General features: G+C 39.6%; 1 protein-coding gene and 2 long non-coding RNA genes across 4 annotated transcripts; 2 read left to right on the plus strand and 1 right to left on the minus strand.

Moving 5' to 3' along the window:
• Positions 1–1,634: 1,634 nt before the first annotated feature.
• Positions 1,635–19,673, minus strand: LOC117764386. The gene is made up of 3 exons (XR_004614383.1): positions 19,661–19,673; positions 14,710–14,713; positions 1,635–1,888 (listed from the first exon to the last, which is right to left on the minus strand). It is a non-coding gene; the product is annotated as an uncharacterized LOC117764386 (long non-coding RNA).
• LOC117764385 lies at positions 1,789–12,812 on the plus strand. Its single transcript, XR_004614382.1, has 4 exons — positions 1,789–1,898; positions 6,774–6,776; positions 10,663–10,668; positions 12,802–12,812. It is a non-coding gene; the product is annotated as an uncharacterized LOC117764385 (long non-coding RNA).
• Positions 19,674–20,183: 510 nt separating the features above from the next.
• Positions 20,184–21,596, plus strand: nppb (natriuretic peptide B). 2 transcript variants are annotated; one of them, XM_034590093.1, is made up of 3 exons: positions 20,184–20,345; positions 20,762–21,014; positions 21,302–21,596. In XM_034590093.1, exons 1-3 carry the CDS (start codon positions 20,241–20,243, stop codon positions 21,310–21,312), a joined length of 369 nt encoding a protein of 122 aa, XP_034445984.1. In that variant the 5' UTR covers positions 20,184–20,240; the 3' UTR covers positions 21,313–21,596. The 2 variants fall into 2 exon arrangements, with proteins under 2 accessions (XP_034445984.1, XP_034445983.1); XM_034590092.1 differs by lacking the exon at positions 21,302–21,596 and having other exon boundaries at positions 20,762–21,028.
• Positions 21,597–21,827: the final 231 nt, after the last annotated feature.

Here is a 21,827-nt window from a genome sequence, read left to right on the forward strand (position 1 = left end):
CTGTCTAAATACTTAGAATCAGCCAAGGTCTACATTAGGAAAGAACTAGCAACGTCTACCCTAAAAATGTATGATTTTTCCTGGAGGACTTTTGCTTTGTTCTGTATCTCAGTTCATGTACCACTCAAACCTGTTCACATAAACTTAGTGTGTGCATTCATCTGTTATTGTATGGACGTCCGGCACTTTAAACCAACTTACATTCGAGGACTAGTAGCAGGAATACAGTTCAACGCCAGATGTCACAACCCTTCTTTTCCCAGTCTATTTTCAAATCCGGCTGTTAAACTACTACTTAAAGGCATCTCAAAAGTTTCTCCTCCCCTTCCAGACCATAGACAGCCAATCACTCTCTCTGTTCTGCACAGGATGCTGTCAGTGCTTAGAAATGGCATGTTTTCCCCTTACACAGATTCTCTTCTCGATGCTGTATGCCTATTAGCTTTTTATGGATTTTTAAGAATTGGGGAGTTTACTACATGCTCTCAAATATTTAATCCCGATGTTGACATTTCCTTCAACGACCTAAATTTCCACTCCTCTCACTATAGTCTCCAGCTTAAACATTCTAAATGCAACGGCACTTGTTCAATCATAGTGGCTCGCATCGATTCACTTTTCTGCCCATTTAAATCCATGATTAATTTTCTAAAAATCAGACCTTCTACTAGCCCCCGTTGTCCCCTATTTCTCAATCCTGGGAAACTTCCTTTATCAAAAACCTGGTTCAATCATCATCTTAAACAAATCCTCATTAAAAGTAACCTATCGCCCGAGCGGTATTCAGCTCATTCCTTCAGGATAGGAGCTGCAACTTCTGCCGCCAACCAAGGTATTTCCTCTTCCTCGCTGCAACTTCTGCCGCCAACCAAGGTATTTCCTCTTCCTCGCTGCAACAAATGGGGAGATGGTCTTCTTTTGCTTTCGCCTCCTATATCCGCCCTGATATAAACACCGTCCTTTCGAATCAAAGATCTCTAAAACCCTGATGTCGGTAAGTCATGCATATAACTGGTGGTGGTTTTGTATTATCTGCTCACTCTTTTGAGTCATGCTAGTTATACGATAACTCCTCATTAAACACACACCCGGGCACTCTCCTCACTCATTGCCTACGCGGTCTTTGTGACCCTGCTTGGTCGGAAGGACCCATACGTGCGACGTATTGCACACTGTATTTACTTTCGGTCCAGCGGACCTTAATTTCTGTTTGTCATGCGACTTAATTTCTGTTGCGGTTGCTGTACCGATTTGCATTTCTGTTGACATTTTATTTTATTTGGTCTTGGACCTTAATTTCAGTTTGGTCAAATGACCTTTTATTTAAGTTCAGTCCTTGCTGACCATTTATTAAGTTCTACATTTAGATCCTGCACTCACCACGACATTCACTTCGGTCCAGCGGACCTTAATTGTGGGTATCAAGCAACCTAAATTTTGTTGCGGTTACTTTACCGATATATAATTTCGTTAGCATTTTGTTATTTAGTCTTAGACCTAACTTTATTTATGTCTGATAACCTTTAGTTATGTTCTACATTTTAGATCCCATATCGTACCTGCACATATGATCTTTTACTTGTTGGTCTCCAGACCTTTATCTCATTACATGTTCACTCGGGCTGCAGATGCACTCTAACGAGTCATCTCTATATTTCTTTCCGATAAATTTTATAACGATCGTCTGTTTTACCAAAGCATGTATTATTTTGCTAGGATACTACAACACGAGGTAAGACTCATCATTATCTCACTTCCCCTGATCTACCTTCTTCGCTTCCTTCTTTTGGGGGTATTCCTGTTCAACGCTCTGCTCCACCCCCTTCTAATCCTGATGACATCACACAGGGGTCTAAAATGCCAAAGACTATAAACATTCACATTACTTCTGTGCATTTGTCAAATAAACATCGTTAAATAGTGAATCAAGTCTCTCCTGATTGAAATGAAGCTCAAGCGTAAGTTCAGTCAGGAAGGCTTAAACTGCATGCTGATCAGCTGATCGTGGGCTTAACCTGCATACTGATCAGCTGATCGTGGGCTTAACCTGCATACTGATCAGCTGATCGTGGGCTTAACCTGCATACTGATCAGCTGATCGTGGGCGTTCCTAAATATCCAATCGGGTCTGTGCAGTCTCTTCTAGCCAATCATTCAGCAAGCTGTCAAACTTTAAAAATCCCTTCTCCTCTCTTCCGCAGTCAGCCGTCATTCAGTGACTCTCACAACCCCTCCTCCACCCCAATCTCCTCCAGTCTTGAGAAGGATATTTATCACCTCTTCCGGATCCTGACCTCATCTGATCGTATATACTGGTTAAATCCCACATCGTATTGGCAGCAATCATGGACCATGATGATGGATCCCAATAGTATCAGTGGATCATGACAACGGATCGTGGACTATGGCGACACCCGATCATGGTGGCAGCTGATTGCGGACTTAAAAATCTACAAGACTGCCTGACAATATACCTGTTACTTGTGGCATCCATTGCACTTCTGTCCGTCCTGGGAGAGGGATCCCTCGCATGCGGCTCTTCCTGAGGTTTCTACGTTTTTCCTGTCAAAAGGTTTTGTAGTTTTTCCTTACTCTTGTTGAGGGTTAAGGGCAGAGGATGTCACACCTAGGGAAGTCCAATAGGACAATGCTCATAATATGGGCCATCCAAACAATCGATTGACTGATGAACCACCACCAGTGTCTAGACCCCGGGGGGTATTCCTGTTCAACGCTCTGCTCCACCCCCTTCTAATCCTGATGACATCACACAGGGGTCTAAAATGCCAAAGACTATAAACATTCACATTACTTCTGTGCATTTGTCAAATAAACATCGTTAAATTGTGAATCAAGTCTCTCCTGATTGAACTGAAGTTACAGCAATTTCGTTTGTCACTGCGACTTTTTGAAATTTGGTGCCACGCCACGCCACTTGGACGAAAACTAGCAGTTTCCATATGACTTGATCATCAATGTCCTGAGGCCCTTCTGAAAAAGTTTGACATGGTTGCAGTCAATGGCCAAGGATGAGTACATCAAAGTGCAAGACGTGCAAAAAACAACACCCTCTGCCCCGGCTGTCTGTCCACATATGAGAATAGTAGTTACCATCGAAAACCTGTATTTAATCCTGAAAACCATCTGAATCAGCTTTTCTGAATAATTACTTCAGTGTGGTCAAGGATTGGAAGACAACACATTTTCTTCAATTTCACTCCACCAAAACAGAAACCCTTATTCCAGGTCCTGTTAACATTCACGGCCAAGTTCTACCTGCTCTTAGCTCTCTGGCTTAGCATGTGGTTCCTAATATTCAAAGCATTGTTTTGTTATTATTTTAGGCCAGAGCCTAAGTCTCAGGCTAACTCAGTCTCTTGAAACTCTTACTGAATGGCTTTTACATAATTGATTTTCACTTTTATGTTTATTTCATCATTTTATTTAGCCAATAATGTTAACTGTTTAGGCTATGTGCTATTTCACCTTGTCTTCAATTTGAATGATGTTGACTTATTTTATTTGTTGTCTGATGAATTCAGGTAATCTGGGACATTGGGTAATGTAGTACACCTAATCTCTGGTTTGTTTATTTACTGTTCTAACTAGATCTAGTCAACAGAACTTTTACTTTAGGTTATTATGGACATCATGTAACTGAAATCACATAACTTCATGGAGGCGATGTCACAGAAAGGGGTGGGGTAAATGTCAATCAGAAGCTCCCTCTTCGAATTGCATGACAAGATCAGTGACAGGATTCTGACAGATTAATGTTGAGGATATAAATCTGTCATAAATAAGACAATGTTCCTAATTGTTTTAAAATTATGTTTGTGATGTATTCAAGCAACAAATTAGTAGTCAAGACGAGAAAGTATAAAAGCGTGCATAGACAATCTATTTGTGATGATTCTGTGTTTGGTTGTTTTTGGTGTTCTCTCTCTCCCCCTCCCCTTTCTGTTCTTCCCCTGCAGGTCGTGTGTGGCAGGGGGTGTGGCTGGCGTCCCCGCTGCAGCTGACAAGGCACACCTGCTCTCATTCATCTCATCACCTCTCAATAAAGGCCTGGTCTTGACTCCACTACGCTGCCAGATAATTCCGTCTTGTTCGGTAGCGCATCTGCATGTTATTCCCTCGGTTCTCTCGTCCTTTTTTTTGTAAGTTACTAATCTGTGTTTTTTCCCTCCGTGTTCCCAGACCCCCGTGTGCCTTGCTGCTCGTCTGCGTCTCCCGTTCCTGGTGTTCAGTGTCCGTGTCTTCTCGTGGATATTCCAGCCAGCCAGCACCCTGCCTCCACAGCCTGCCTTTCTCTGCCTTCTTTGTTCAATAAACTCTGCCTTGGTTCCGATCTGGTTTCCAGTCTCTGCTTTGGGGTCCAACTAAAAACAAACCCTAACACTATTGTCTCTAATCATCAGTACCAATTACAAGAATTTTTATTTTATCTTCGTTTAATTAAAGAAAATTGTTGCTCATCCATTGTTCCACGCTGGAGAGTGTCATCAGCATAACAATGATAGTTCACACCATTATCACTAATCATTTTCCCAGTGGTTACATATATAAGCAAATATTAAAGACCCAAGAATGGAACCCTGTGAAATGCCGAAAAGGTTATCGTGTTTTTGTAACATGGTCACTGAGTTAAAATTATGTACTTTTCAACGGATTGATTTAAAACCCTTGGAGAGAACTTGATTTTGCATGTACAGAACTCAGCATCCGAGGATAAACATAGATAACATAGAAAATAGTTTCTATAACATAGATCTCTTAATGAGGCATTCTTTTTTCTTGTACAATCACAAAAAATCTAACAATCAAAAACATAAAAAAATTGTGTTTGGTCTTATCTGACAGGTAAGTAACAACAACCTTGTCAACAAAAATATCTGAACCTTTAGAGAACACTAAATCTAATGTATGTCCATGGTTATTTGTTGGCCCGGCAATATGTTGTGTAAAATCAGAAGAGTTCACAAGTCCATGGCCTTGCAGTCCAAGGTGTCATCAATATACAGATTAAAATCACCAGTTATGAGGATCCAGTCATGTTTAATTAAACAAAGTGACAGCAGCTCAGACATTTCAGGTAAAAATGAAGCTACAGGTTCAACTAACATCAGGGATGTTGCCTTTTTTCAGTGCATGAGTGACGGATTATTATTATTATTGTTATTACTATTAATAAAAGCTTGTGAAATTACTGTCAAGAATGCATTAGAAGGCATGGAAACAAGGGACCTGACAACTCTGACTTCTCCCAAACTTCACAAATATACAAAGAAAGACAAAAATAATTTATCCAGTGGCTGATGATCAAATTACTTTAATCATAGTCACACTGAGCTGAGTCAGATCATGACCAATCTCATTTAATTATCAACATACCAGATAATTAGTGGCATTTACATTTTGTAAATGCATATATGTAGAAAAATGGGTTACAGTTTCTAGCAGTCAATTTATCAGGGAGTTCCTCTTGAAGGACAAGCATCCGGACCCGTTGCTTTGTTGTCTGACATGCAGTGCTGACATCAGTAAGTGTGCCTCTCATTTCAGAGTTCTTGGTCTCAGTTCAGCAAGCTCCATCGTTGAGATGATGGGGCTCTTATGCTCTAATTAAGGCCTTTAATGGAGGGGAACTAGTGTGAGGTTGGATACCACGTTCATCATCTCAGTGACAGTTAAGAGGTTCATAAATGTCAGCCATGAAAATCAGCATACTGCATAGTTCAGTCCTTAGGTAAAGCTAGAGACCTATACTACAATTTATTATATAACCTATATATTGTATAACTAATGAAATAATACTGTCATTGTAACCAAACATCAGCAAGTAAGTCAGGCAAAGATATTTGTGCAACATTTGGTGTATATTTTTATTTTTAAAAGCATATGTCATATCAAACCGAGCTGAAATTTTCAACAAATAAATATTTGTTCATTAATTATTTGACTGACACACAATGGACCATATCTGGCTTTAACGGCAATTGTAATGGATCTAAATACTTCCTCCTCCACTACTCATCATCATCTGTCTCTTTATTAGATGACAGTAGGAAGGCTGTGATTCTTTACTCAAAAAAACCTGTGCAACATTCAGTGCTGCCCCTGAGGCCTTTGATAATTTCACATGAGAACCCTCCAATTGATAAGATGGTAGAAGGTCAATAAGCTGTCATCCATCTACATACTGTGCCGTCAGTTTCACAGGGTTTAGGGCTAATGGCTCATCGTTTGTCCTTCGTACTGTCTGAATTGAAGCAGGGCAATTGAGTTGTGGGAGGAGTACGGGATAGGGCATGATGGGAAAGCATACTAATATAAGTCAAGCACATAGATCTGTGCACATGCGAAAACACACACACACACACACACACATTTTCAAATAAATCTTATTTTTCAATATTTACAATAAGTAGCCAAGTGTGTGACCCTCACTTAACTGTGTACTGCAGAGACACTGTGGATTCAGTATATGCTCAGCCTAAGCTAACTTTAGGCAAGAGAAAGAAATAGGGAAACTGCGAGCCCAGCCCTAAAAAAATAGTTATTAGCTCATCTGAACAACAGTGAGCAACTGTTTCTAAATAACAGAATAATTTCCTGTGCTTGTATCCTCTGCAAATTTTCAAAGTCAACATGGATGATGTCAGTGCTAACATTTCTGCAAGATGTAGTTACCTTTATGTAGCAATATGGAATGTGGAAGATTTTTTGGGATTGAATATTATTGTGTAACTCATTCAAGCCTCATGCAGCAGATAGTAGTTAATGCGTCATTACAGATCAATAATTAGGATTAATGTCTTATAACTAGAGCCTCTATGGTTAGGGTTGTGGAAAGGAAAGAAAGGGTTTTCATTTTGTTTTAAAAACCTTGTTATTAAACATAATGTGGGTCTTAGGATCTTGAATATCAAGATTCTGTTTAGTGACACACTTGTAAATGGTTAATGAAATACAGCCTCAAAATTAGCAGTTTGGTGCTTAGTTTCATTTAGTTTATGGAGCAAAAAGAAGAATAAAGACAAAAGTTGGACTTATTTTCCCCTCTGGAAAAAACCCTGTGTAAATCTTGCAAAGAGACCTGAGTGCTGAAAGGCTACAGTTACTTGACAAGTAGCCTGTGATAATTATAGGCTACAAAGCAAAATTTCAAGCAAATCAGTCATGTCGCCTGACAGCTTCAGAGAAGTATTAACCTGTGAACACTTCCAGTCCCAATTTTCAACAGTCACGTGGTGAAGCAATAATCACGCCTCATTAATTTTCTCAGACCCTGTGACGGAATCAGGTCGTGGAGCCTATAAACACAGCACCTGCTCACCGCTGCAGAGTCAGAGGAGCAGGACTGACCGGGCTGATCTGAAACCTATAGAAAGATAAAACATGCAGAAGAAATTGAACCCAAGTGTCTCCGTTTACTGTTTCTCTCTGCTTCTATTGATTCATTTCGTTGGAGCCAAATCCGTTTTTGATCTACAGGTGAATGACCTGTCCTTTGACTGATGATAATGATGCGGATGACTGTAACATTTCAGAGACACTGAAGATGAAATATGCAATGGATTTTCTGGAAACAGTCTGCATATTGCTGTGTGTTAATATTAGTTAAACTCTTTGTTTATATGTTCCAGAGTTTGAAGCAGATATTAGAGGAGAAGGTCAACACAGAGATGGAGGCAGTGGCGACGGATGGAAACAAGTCGGAGATCAGAGGGAGCGCTCCAGAGAAGCATCCTCGAGAGTCCTTGAAGCCCGACAAACAAAGCATCCTGGCTCGTCTCTTTAAAGACCTCATGAGGACCTCCAAACGTTCATCGAGCCGCTACAAGAAGGGTGGCCTGAGGAGCTGCTTCGGCGTCCGGTTAGAGAGGATCGGCTCTTTCAGCGGACTGGGATGCTGAAAGTAGGAGTCGGGTAACTTGGGGAAAACTGTATGATTTCAGTGTCATGGATTTATTCATTTTTGCCGATCGCAACCAAGAAAGAATAAAACCCTAGTTTATTTGTTAAAATAATATCTTACATAACTAAAAACACAGAAATTTGTACATTTGATTGCATAGATTTATTAACATATTTTAGTACATATTTTCAGAGTCAGCATAATGGAGCACATACATGCCCACAGCAGAACAATACAAAGATTTTAAAATCCTTAGCAGTATTGAACACCACATATTAAGCAAATGTTTTTTAATGTCCAAATCCACCATTAATATTCTGTCGGTGGTGTTTTTCAGGGGAATTAAGAAAAACAGTATATTTGTAAATATGTAAGTAAATAACATTTATTATACTGTACATAGACGATTCATTTAATTGCACCAGCTCCTTCACACTCATGGTTTCAGGTACATTTGACTGCAGGTCAGACAGATATACCAATTTTAGACATTAAAAAGTAACAAACTGCTTTTTCCTCTGGTGAAGTAATATGTTTTTCTTCTGTCAACAGGTGTGAATCGCTCTGGGTTCAACCATCTCCAAATCTGTGTGCCCATAACTAACACCAGAGCTACTCTCCTGCTGTGACTGACTCTTTAAAGGGCAGTAATCCAGCCTCTTCGCTCCATGGAACATATTATTGTAAATGTATTTATTTTTGTTATTTTCTTGTTTGACAAAACAGATTTGCCTGATAATATTCTAGTAAAATAAATTTTGCATAATAACTGAGTCAGATTGAATTTCTTTTTAGGGCACAACTTAAATAAGTTTTTTTTTCTGAGGAAATTAAATGAACAAGATAGATTAGATTGGGGAACCTCTTAATTCAAATATATATTTGATTAAACATTGGAGAGTTTTTTTTTTTAATGGGGTGTCAATTCTGCGGCTTGAGCAGAGGTACCAGAAGGTAATGCTCATGCTTCCAACACTTCTTAATCAGTTATTACAGCGAAGCCAGCAAGATATTTTGTGTTAGACGGTCTTTTTCCTGATTCGTCCTCAAGCACAGAATCAAATCAGGATTTGGTATTAGTGTCTGCAACAAGTCTTGTCTCGGGTTTCAATAACCACAACACGGTCATGTTTACCATCTTAATCCATCATAGGAAGAAGATTGTCTGGGTGAGCGCTTTCATTTTAGTGGGGGCTTGAGAATGATCACCTAATAGCCGAAGCCACAAGCTGCCGTCATGTGCTGAGTAGCTCCCGATGTAAATATAAAGTATGTAAATATAAAAGGCCCATTCTACGGTTAGGAAAACAACAATTTGTACAATTTAGATGGAACAGTGAAATCATCACTAGGTTTATTTTATATTCAATTTCTGCCAATAGATCTCTTTCACCTAAATCTTAGACACTGAACCTCTGTCCATCTCCTCTGTCCATTGTGCTATGGTTGGCACAGCCTGCAGCATGGCAGTGCACACGATTAAGTCCATGGCAGCTTACTGGTAGATTCAGTGACTAGAATAGTTTGCCATTCCCAAGAAAGAGAGCATTTCCTTTTTTGTCTTAAGTGGAGGCACATTGTTCAAGACTCATACTCTCAAAGGCAACAAAAGGCGCTGTCCATCTCTCAGCATGTTTCCCAAATATCTACCTTAGCCACGGATGCTCTGTGACAACATTCAGGAAGTTTCTGCAACAGCAAAATAGAGTAAGAGCGACAAGCGTCTTTCAACAGGGAGACTATCAACAGGTCATTAGCATACGGCAGGACTATGCTGCCACCAGGCAGGCGCAGGTCATCAGGTCATGCTTTACCACTGCTGCACACACCGCCAGTACCTCCCTGAACAAGTACAGGCTGTCTGGGTGTAGTAGAATTAAGAGAAATCTGTGCTAAAACCGACAACTGGATAATACTTTGAATCGGCTGCAATGAAGCCAAAATGTAATTGGTATCTGAACAATTAAGATTCCTTTATTGGTCCCACACACATGCACACACACTACATGCAATTAGGGAAATTTGTCCTCTGCTTTTGACCCATTCGTGTGAACACAGCACACAGGACACAACACACAGTGAACACACGGAGCAGTCATCGACAGCGCCCGGGGAGCAGATGTTGGGGGAGTAAGGTGCCTTGCTCAGAGGCACAGTCCTCATGGACTTGAACAGATCCAGGTCTGGTCCATCCTCCGGTCCAGGTATGTTTTTGTTAGTCCATGGCCTCGAACCTCGAAAACACCAGTGACCTTCCTGTGAGGCGAGAAAATTCTACATTAAGATGCACTATGTAGAGATCTTGGCTAAAATACTTTTTATTGGTTGGGTGTGAATGCAGAAGCTGCATACAACTTCTCTCTTTGGCTGGCATGTTGCCACCATCTCTTCAATATGTTTTAACGCGTGCCACAAGGTTTGCAAGGTTTGGTTGGTGTGGACCAACAAAATTTGTTCACATTTCAACAAATGTTTTGTATCCAAAAATGCATTAGCTTATTGATCGTATTTATCTGTAGAATTTAATACTCCTGTGCAGTAACACTGCAAGACAGGTCTCATTGCAAAGATCAGTGCCACTCAAGCTGGCAATGTTTGTATTAAGGTGATGGATAAAACAGTAAAGAAAACTGTAATGGCGAAAAACACCCATTATAATTTAGTTCAAAGAGAGATATGGTCAAATTTGTCATTTCCAATTTAAATAGTGTTGATAATACATTTTCTGAAAGTTATGTAAGATAAATGTAGAATTGGTATCTATTTTGTAGAAAGCACAGTGAAAGGATTATATATAAATTGTTTTATTTTAAATGATGTGTAAACCAAACTTTAGGATTAGTTGTTGATAACGTAAATTATTGAGTCATACAAATTCTATTGTAGGATTGATTTGAAAATGATTATAATTTTTTTCTTTCTGCAAAGTTATCTGCATTATATTTCAAATTGTTCCATCCACAGACTTCAAGTCTGAATATTCCAACTCTCAAACTCAGTTTACCAAATCGCCCATAATATGGAGACAAGTTTTATGTTGTGTGTTTTTGTTTTTATGATTCAACTGGAGGAGAGGAATGGGAGGGGATCTACATCGACGTTGTAGGCTTAAGTACCGCCCACTGGAAGTGGTCGCTTCTTCCCGTTTCCTCAGTTCCATACAAAACACAGTGAGATTAACTTCTGTGGCATCACAAGGGGCCATGTATTAGAGGGGTGCTACATTACCATACAGGATCAGCTGCCGGATCACAAAATGGCCACCGATGCACAGAATGCCTCACCACTCACCCAGGTGTAGGAGTTTAAGCCACCTAATGATGTGACCTCTCATGTCATTACACTTCTTAGGCTTTAAACCTTTCATACAATATAACATGAGGCACACCAACCTCCAGCGAGTGCTCGTTCATCTGCATTACTCTAAATAAATTAGTTTTATCTATTTTAAATTTCATGTCGTAATGTGTGTTTAACATTTTGTTGATTTTTTTAATAGTAGTAATTATTATTCTCTATTTTCATATTTTCATCATATATTCCAAATAGAAGAGGAGACTTATAGAGACTGCCTCTTCCTGCTCTCCTTTGGATCTGAACTCGAAGGTCATCTATCTTTTTTTGGCAGTATAGTGTTTTGATACAATGAAACTTAACTGAGTGGTACAGTAGTTCCGTACAGTTGCTCGACAGTATTTTCATTTTAATTATTTTACTTTCATCCTACATTTATTTTACAGCGCTTGTGCTGTTAAGATCAAGATAAAGATTTCATACAATGAATTTACTTAGACTTATGTCTTGTTGATGCTTATGTACTTTTACAAATTTAAAGGATCTAAATACTTTATTCAACACTTCATAGCACATTTCATTCACTCCCTCAAGCATATCACACATTATCTAATGTATCTAAACTCCTTGATGGATGTTGTTCATTTGGTCAAGAGACTAAGCTCTGTCTCAGGGAAACAGTGATCACTTCAGATATCACTCACTCACATACAGGAATGTCAGCACATACACATTCAAACTTTACTTCCTATTTAGCACATTAATCATCATTTAATCATATCATCAGAAACATTTTATATTTGTCGCAATTTTTGAAAATTTGGTAGCATTCATCTGCTCTAGTTTCTTTTTATCTTCTCTGATTTTGATCTGTTATATTTTTCTTTTTTACTTGCTGGGGCAAATGACCCAGCAACTGGCCATTCACCTTCAGTCCACTCACACATGAGCGCAGTAAAAGGGCATAACATGCTGTAAGTCTATCTTTTTTATCTGCCTTTGACTCCAGCTGGCATTCTGGAGAAAACATTGCTTCGGACAAGGCACCCCAAATTTACTTGACACTTCTGCTTTGCTTTCTGATTTGCCTATTTTATTTATTTATTTTTTATTGTAGACAGTTTAGTTTTAACCTCTGCTGTGGACTGATTATTTCCCTTGTTGGCCTTTTCACATCAATTTGAAAAATGACTCATTCATTTATTTAACCCTGCTGCAGCATCAGAACTTACAAAGTTACATTTTGCTTTACCTCATCAGTGGGGGCAAACTTAAAGGATTTAAAACGAAAACTCTGCCTTGTGTACACACTCTTAAAACTATCAGTGCCTAAACTCCGGGATCAGATATCCGAACGGAGCTTCCACTTTTCCCAAAGGACACAGAGTAGATACTGTATACCCCGTTATTGATTCAAACAAAATGGGCCCCTTCGCACAACTTCAAAAGCCTCTTTTCTGTAGTTTAAACCTCAGGTTGGTCCCTCTGTGTCAAGTGCAGCCCGAAGCCAACCCGGAAAACAACCCCTCCTTCCTGAATAGCAATGTCTTTATGTAGTTCTTTAATGATCAAATTCAAACTATTAGAAATAAAATCTACCATCTTCGGCCCTCAGTTGACACTAATACACCATCAAGCACCAATATCTCAGAAACAGCTGAGAATCCTACCTATTGTTTAGACAGCTTCTCTTTGATCACCCTTGATCAGACCACAATAATCTCATCATATAAACCCACAACTTGTATCTTAAGTCCCATTCCTACAAACTTACTTTAATTAATTCTGCCCCTAATTAATAGTACTTTACTGAATACAATCAATATATAATTATCATCAGGATATGTACCACAGTCCTGTAAGCCAGAGGTCTTCAACAGGGGGTCTGCGACCCCTAGGAGGTCCGCGGAGGTACTGCAGGGGGGGTCGCGAAATGTTTGGTTGATTACATTTTTTATATTTTCTTAATTAAAATTTTTTTTTTTCAACCAATTTTTTCCCCACAAATTGAAATGTCTTTAAATACACATTAACATGAATCCGACATATTGTAGCGAACTGATAAATGGAGGCAGAAGACGTTATCTTTCAGTCAGCAATGCACACATTCAGCGACACAATATTATAAAAACATGAATATATGAACCTGTGTCTTATTTGAATAGCTTAGTATTGAATGCACAATAACAGGGTAGCTATGTTTATACATGGCACTAGGCCCAGTTTAATATAAAACACAATTTTATACAATATATATAGTAGGGGGTCCCTGCTCCATCTCTCCATCAGTTTGGGGGTCCTTGGCTTGAAAAACGTTGAAGACCCCTGCTTTAAGCTAGCTGTGATCAAACCCCTTCTCAAAAAACCCACCCTGGACCCGGATGTTTTAGCCAACTACAGACCAATATCCAACCTCCCCTTCCGGTCTAAAATCTTAATAAAAATAAAGTCACAAATGACCTTCTAATAGCTTCAGATCAGGGATTTGCGTCTGTCCTCGTTCTGTTAGATCTTAGTGCAGCATCCAACACTATTGATCATCACATTTTATTACAGAGACTAGAACAGTTAATTAGCATTAAAGGAACCGCCCTCAACTGGGTTAAATCCTATTTTTCAGATCGATTCCAATTTGTGCAAATTAATGATGAGTCATCTGTGTGCACCAAAGTTAACCACGGTGTTTCTCAGGGTTCTGTGCTCGGCCCAATTTTATTGTCATTATATATGCTTCCACTAGGAAACATTATCAGGACACACTCGGTAAATTTCCACTGCTATGCGGATGACACACAGTTATACTTGTCAATAAAACCTGAACAATGTAATCAATTAACTAAACTCCAACCATGTCTCAAGGACATAAAATCCTGGATGACCCGCAATTTTCTCTTATTAAACTCAGATAAGACAGAGGTTCTAATACTTGGCCCTAAACACCTTAGAGATACATTATCTAATGATATAGCTGCGCTAGAAGACATTGCCCTTGCTTCCAATGAAACAGTCAGGAACTTGGGAGTGATATTCGATCCTGATTTGTCCTTTAATTCTCACTTAAAACAAATTTCTTGGACCGCCTTCTTCCACTTGCGTAACATGTCAAAAATCAGACATGTCCTGTCTCAAAAAGATGAAAACAAAATTAGTCCAGGCCTTTGTGACATCAAGACTTGATTATTGTAATTCCTTATTATCAGGCTCCAGCAGTAGGTCGTGAAAGACTCTGCAGCTTGTCCAAAATGCTGCAGCACGTGTCCTGACAAGAACCAAGAAAAGAGACCACATTTCTCCAGTATTAGCTTCACTACACTGGCTTACGGTTAAATTGTGATATGTGAATATGGGCTATACAAATAAAATTTGATTGATTGATTGATTGATTAAATGTAGAATAGAATTTATAATTCTCCTCCTCACATACAAGGCCCTTAATAATATGGCACCATCATACCTTAAAGAGCTCATGGTATCATATCACCCCACTATAGCACTGCGCTCCCGGAATTCAGGCTTACTTGTCGTCCTTAAAGTCTCTAAAAGTAGAGTAGGAGCCAGAGCTTTCAGCTATCAAGCTCCTCTCCTGTGGAATCATCTCCCACTTTCAGTTCGGGAGGCAGACGCCATCTGTACGTTTAAGAGTAGGCTTAAAACCTTCCTTTACGATAAAGCTTATCGTTTAAGCCGGTCCAGGCTTGTCTTAGACCTGCTCTTAGTTATGCTGCTATAGATCTAGAAGGTCGGGGGACACATGACACTCAGAGCTTCTCTTTCCTCTTCTCCCTCCTTATCACATTAAAGAAATTAATATCTCATCAATACATGGTACTGACTCGACTTTTCCCCCGGAGTCCCTATGCTTTATCGCTTGCAGATCCAGGGCCGCAGCTGCGGCCACATCATGGATTGTCATGGTGGATTGCGAATCAGAGATCGTGATCTTAATGGCGGATCCTGTATTGTGCTGGCTGATCATGATAGTAATGGCAGAACCTGTATCGTGCTGGCTGATCGTGATCATATTGGTGGATCCTGTCTCGTTTTGGCATCTGATCTTGGATAGTGGTGGTGGACCATGATTGTTTTGGCAGCTGATGGTGGATCCTGATGGTGGCAGTCGATCCTGATGATGGATTGTGGCCTCTGATTGTGGTGTTGGATCCTGATTATGGTGGCTGCTGATCGTGGACTATGATTACAACAAGACTGCTTGATATACAATATCTACTCAGATACTCTACCATTACTAACAATAACTCCTCAATTCATTTACCTCCCATTATGCTACAAACTGTTTATTCTAATCAATGCTGTAAATACTCTTATTTTTCTAATGTTCTCCATTACACGTGGCATCTATGCACTTCTGGGAGTTTCTATGTTTTTTCCCCCTGTGTAACTGTTGCTCTGTCTACTGCGGGTCCCTTGTTAATCTCTCTCTGCCTGTCTCTCTCTCTGTCTGTCTCTCTGTCTCTCTCTGTCTCTCTCTCTCTGGCTGTCTCTCTATCTGTCTTTCTCTGTGTCTCTATCTGTCTCTCTCTCTCTCTGTCTGTCTCTATCTGTCTGTCTCTGTCTCTCTCTCTGAACAGGTGCATGTAATCAGTAAGTTTCCATGGCAACGTGTTACACACGCAGAGGAAGGGGGCCAGAGGGGGACATCTGAACTATTCAAAGAAACAACTTTCACAACTGTTTGTCAGCATTGTGTTTAGTTCAGAGATCACTTGGATAGTGAATCAGTGGATGTGGGTTATTTTGCTTTTGAATAATTTTAATGTTGGAGACTTTCTGATTAATTATCTGTTATGAGTTTTCATCAGGGGAGTGGCCGTGGCGGCGAATTTCGATGATTCGCCAGAAAACAATTAAGTGCTCAACAGCTCCATATGAAAATATTTGATAATAGTCATAGCGCCCCCCCAGCTGTAACTGGAAATGTCATGTTTTAATTTAAGCATCCTGCAGCTAGCCCGTTCACCCGATTCATGTGAAATTTGTTCAGGAGAGTCTAATGAGTTGAGTTGCTAATGCCATAGAATCAAACTTGTGAGTTTTCATTAGGGGTCTTGGCATGGCGGCGAATCTTGATGACTCGCCAAGAGCCTTCAAGTAGCTGTAACTTTCATGTTTTCGCTCCAATCACTGTCAAACTTGATTTTTGTGGTAAAGAATCTGCCCTAAAGAGTTCTATATGCAAATATACTTTATTTGTCACAGCGCCCCATGGTCATAGTGCCACCTACTGATCAGCGTTGTTGTAACTCCACTGTGCATCGTCCATTCAGCCCAAAATTGCTCACACTTCATCAGAGCCCCCGACATGAACAGATCTAATAGTCTGTATGTAGTGATAGTGATAGTGCCACCTACTGATCAGCGTGAAAATGAAGTTGTTGTAACTCCACTGGGCATCATCCAATCATCCCAAATTGCTCAGACTTCATCAGAGCCCCGACCTGAACAGATCTATTTGTCTGTATGTAGTGACAGTGATAGCGCCACCTAATGATCAGCGTGAAAATTAAGTTATTTTTAACTCCTCTGTGCATTGTCGAATCAGCCTCAAACATCTTTCACACAATCACAGTCCCGCCCTGATCAGATCCATATGTCAATATTGACTCATCGTTACAGCGCCACCTGCTGGATTTTCCAAATAAACCCCCAGATATTAACAGGAAGTTACTAGGAAACCTGAAAGGAGCGTGGAGTTTCAAAATAAAACCCCCCAGATAGTTACAGGAAGTTACCAGGAAGCCTGAAAGGAGGCTGGATTTTCAAAATAAAACCCCCCAGATAGTAACAGGAAGTTACCAGGAAACCTGAAAGGAGCCTTGATTTTCAAAATATAACCCCCCAGATAGTTACAGTAAATTACCCGGAAACCCGAAAGGAGCCTGGATTTTCAAAATAACCCCCCCCCCCCAGATAGTAACAGGAAGTTACCAGGAAACCTGAAAGGAGCCTTGATTTTCTAAATAAAAACCCCCAGATAGTTACAGTAAATTACCCGGAAACCCGAAAGGAGCCTTGATTTTCAAAATAAAACCCCCCAGATAGTTACAGTAAATTACCCGGAAACCCGAAAGGAGCCTGGATTTTCAAAATAACCCCCCCCCCCAGATAGTAACAGGAAGTTACCAGGAAACCTGAATAGAGGCTGTATTTTCAAAATAAAAGCCCGGGATGGTAATAAGACCTTACCAGGAAGCCTGAAGGAGGCTGGATCTTAAAAATAAAAGTCCTGGATGGTAATAAGACCTTACCAGGAAGCCTGAGGGAGGCTGGATTTTTTAAATAAAACCCACTGGATGGTGATAAGACCTTTCCATGAAGCTTGAAGGAAGCTGGATTTTCTAAATTAAAGCCTTCGGATGGTTACAGGATGTTACCAGGAAACCCGAATGAAGGTTCAAACTTAAACAGTCTCTCTCTCTCTCTAATTCACCAACCTCAATCATGTTATAAACAAGCAGCTTTTATAAAATGTCTCTCTCAAGCCGGCAGCAAGCATTAGGCACTTATTCAAAATTTCTCGGGAGGAATTTTCTAGTTATAATTATTGTGACTTCTTCCATAAAAATGTTTGTCCCGCTACTCCTCCCGCAATTTTTGTCGCACATACACAAGAAATTTAAAAAAAGCGGAATTACGTCAAATGGTATGCTATGACTTTTCTAAGACTGTCGTCAAATGGTTCGCTCAATAATCGCAAAAAAACTGCCCAAAACGATGAATGGGACTTAAGGTCTATCTATCAAAAGAGCGAGAGTGAGAAAAAGACAGATTTTCAGCTACTTCTTGTGTGATAAAACTGCTCTCAAAGCCACAAATGGAGGTTATCATACATGATTGTTAGATCAAAACGTAGGCAAACACTTTAGCTTCGCAGGAATATCACTATGAAATCTATCAGAGCTAAACTTTTGGGTGTATCCATTTTTTTTTACTTTAGTTCTCCGTTGCCCGTCGCCATTGGTCTAATGTTATTTTGAGAGGAAATTTCTGGAAGGAGCCAAGCAGTCAAATTTTTGTAACTCACTCCCACGGTCTCATTTCTTAACTCTAACATATAAAAAAAAAGATATCTGTGTGTTCAGCAAAGTCTTGGGATTCTCATGGTCTCTTTATTTCACAGATAGGACTTAGAGTTTTTATTAATTATTAATATTATAATTAATACATTTTAAACATTTTGTCAATTACTTTGAACTGCTATTGATTTGTTTGAAATGTGCTATATAAATCAAATTTGATTGATTGATTGATATCGAAAAAAACAAAACAAACATACTTTTTGTAGCCACAGTGACCTTTGCCTTTGCCAAAATCAAATCAGTTAATCCATGAGTCAAAGTGAATGTTTGTGCCAAATGTGAAAGGATTCCTTCACGGCTTTCCAGAGATATCACATTCAAAAGGCAAAAATGTCATTTGTGAGGCCATCATGACATTGATGTTTGACCACCAAAATCCAATCATTTCATCCTTGACTCGAAGTGAATGTTTGTGCCAAATGTGAAAAGATTCCTTCACGGTGTTCTTGAGATATGGAGTTCACAAGAATTGGATGGACGAACAACCCAAAAACATAATGCCTGCGGCCACAAGAGTCAAACTTCATAGCAATCTGATGGTATTTTATTCTGATATTTTACTCTTCACTCACTATGACATCCTTGGAGCAACGTTGCAAGTGCGTTGAGTGTTTTGCTACTTAACATTAATAAAGTTTGTTGCCATCACTTGAATAGCAGGAGAAGTTGTACGATGCACATATAATCACCTGATGAGCAGCTGTGGCTGAGGCAGTATAGAAAGTCAGCAGTTGGTTAGGGATAGAATCATGCTTGGGCTCCAAATTGCTTATGAATGGTGTGTGATAGAAAAAAGCACCGCATATTGAAGCACTGTATTTATGTGTGAATGGGTAAATGCAACTTGTACTGTAAAGCGCTTTTAGTGGTTGAAAAGACTGGAAAAGAGCAATATAAATACAGTAAATTTGCCATTTACTATAAACCTGCAGTGGTAAATATGTGAACAAACATTTTTTAAACAACAATATCATGGCTCTGTCCATCTAATATTACCTGTAGTTTTACTTTAACAAACTTCTGAGAAAAATATCTAGCTTTTTGCAACTGAAAACTTGAATGTGCCAACAAGCTGAGCAGCTGGGTTTATTGCAGCCCTTTTCACTGAAAGAAATCTGTCAGGATAGAAAAGTGGATACCCAATCTGAGCCTGAGTCAGGCTGGGTTCAGACAAACATCACATGCGTGTTATCTGGGAAAACACCAGGTCAGGTTGAGACACAAAAAACAGAATGCCTGTTGGGTTAAGGTAGGTCTCGGATAATTTTCTGTTGGGCTCCTTCAGTTTCAGACAGAAAACTGGCCTGAGCCGCACTCTAAACCAGACTCTGAACCAAAACAGCAACACTGTAAAAACAAAACTGCTCTGAAAGGAGATTAGAATTGTTGACCAGTAATTCTGCATTTGAGCCATTATATAAGTCAGAAATATCCATGTGATGTTTCATAGTGTTTTCTCTAGCTGGTATGAGAATAGTGACTTTATCAAGGACCCTTTAGCAGAGTGGCTGATCTCTCAAACCAGCAGGCTACCCTGCCACAATCACGTACACTACTCAATTTAGAAACACTGTCATGGTGTGTATGAGTTTACTACTTCCCGTAGCTCAGTGACAACACTGTCCCGTGTGCAGGGGGGGGGGGGGGTTGAGTATGTTTGCGAAACTAAATACCAAATGGAAGCAGACATGTGTCATACGAATGTCCTATATCTAAGAGACAACACTTTAAAAGGAGCCGTTTCCGACAGCTCCTGTTATCAGAATGAGGTGTCAGGAATGCCAGTACAATTCCTGGCATAACTATGTGTGTCAGGCTTAAGTATAAAAGGGTGTTGCTGTGGGTTCCAGCATCCAAAGCTACCAGAAAAAAATACCCAGATCATCCATCCATCATTTGATACGATAAAGAGGAACTCACAGAGAAATATGCATTTGTCTCTCATTTCACTCTGCATCATCTTAAACCTGCAGCTGCTCAGCACGTATCCCATCAGCACCGGTTTGACTGACACTGACATGGACATCTTAAACGTGAGTGATTCAGAAACCTGCTTTTGGAAAGTTGGACTTTTACGGCTGTGCCATGTGAACGTAAGGAAATCAAGAAGGGACAAACAGCTTAATGTCATGTGAAGTATCAAACTTCAGCTATCCTAGAGAAAAGATAAGAGATTAAAACAATGTATTACATGAAGATGACTGTTTTTGAACCTATTATTGTTTCATTAACAGCAACTTTCAATGTGGGCTTCTGCAACCACATGCGATTTAATGTGGCTTGGTGATCTTATTATGTGCCATCTGAAATTGAATTGGGGCTATAAGCAAATAACAAATGTATGATAATTAAGGCCGCAACTGTATAACCCACAAAATGAACTATGAAAATATTACAAATGCTTCTTTTAATCTTAAAATCTTAACCAATTTATGTCTTGGTGTTGCAGCTGCTGCTTCACAGACTACAGGAGTCATTTTCCGAGCAAGATGGCCTGGATAGCCTGTATACAGAGAAGGGAGGAGATGGACGGCCGCCCCAAACTGGACTGGATGAGGCTGCAATCAAGGAATTTTTCTCAGCTAAGAACCTGAAGAGCCTCCGCAACGATTCATCAAGGAGATCCTCGGGCTGCTTTGGTCGACGGATGGACAGAATAGGATCTATGAGCTCCCTGGGGTGCAACACTGTTGGCAGATACAGTAAGATACAGTAACCCCACTTCAACAAGCACAGCAACCCAGCAGCTCCGGGCCAAACTAGTGTAACCTTTGTGTATCCATTAATCTAATAAAATTAAAATTGTAACAGTCATAATCCACATCCACTGAAAGCACCAAAATAGCTCCATGTTCATTTTTCCCTTCATGCTGTTTTTAAATGTGTTCAGTATTATACCATTAAGTATAGTGTCCACACATATTTGTTCCATTAATTAAATTAATGAAAAAAATATATATATTTCTAAAAGAATCTTTTTCTCTTGCAGGTTCAAAGTAAAGATGAAGTCTTACCATCTACATTCTGGAACTGCAACGCATCTACCAAAAGATATTTTTATCTGATTGCTATTTATTAACTAATATTTATTGACATTGTTTGTGGCTTGAGGCATATTTACTTGAATTAAATGTAAGATTGCTCTGTATTATGAATGTTTTAATAAATGTCTTCTTAAATTTAACAGTAAAGCAGACCTGATTAATATCTATCTGGAGTGATTTCCAGTGACCATTTGTGATGGTATCTCATTTCCCTGCTCTATAAGGAAATAAACATACATCTGTGAGGATTCTCAGTCATCCAGGTCGTGGTATCTGCAGGAGTTCATGAGAGTTGTTAAGTTAAACATATACGTTGCTGACCCCCTTTCCAACTAGTGGGTCATTGAAGTCCCCTGAGTTAAAGTGTGAGTGGTTGTTGAAACCTGTTTCTCAACAGAGGATGGCACAGCACAGGAGAGCCTGTCCAATTTCCACATGTTGTGCATGTATACATAAACAGTCTTTATTTAA

The sequence above is a fragment of the Hippoglossus hippoglossus genome, chromosome 7 (genome assembly GCF_009819705.1).
Source record: "Hippoglossus hippoglossus isolate fHipHip1 chromosome 7, fHipHip1.pri, whole genome shotgun sequence".
Taxonomy (NCBI): Eukaryota; Metazoa; Chordata; class Actinopteri; order Pleuronectiformes; family Pleuronectidae; genus Hippoglossus; species Hippoglossus hippoglossus.

Bases quoted from the DNA above. Each gene is read 5' to 3' on its own strand.
- nppb (XM_034590092.1), top strand. From the start codon at position 20,241: ATGCATTTGTCTCTCATTTCACTCTGCATCATCTTAAACCTGCAGCTG. The intron at 20,346-20,761 runs GTGAGTGATTCA...TTGGTGTTGCAG, and splicing joins CTGACATGGACATCTTAAAC to CTGCTGCTTCACAGACTACA.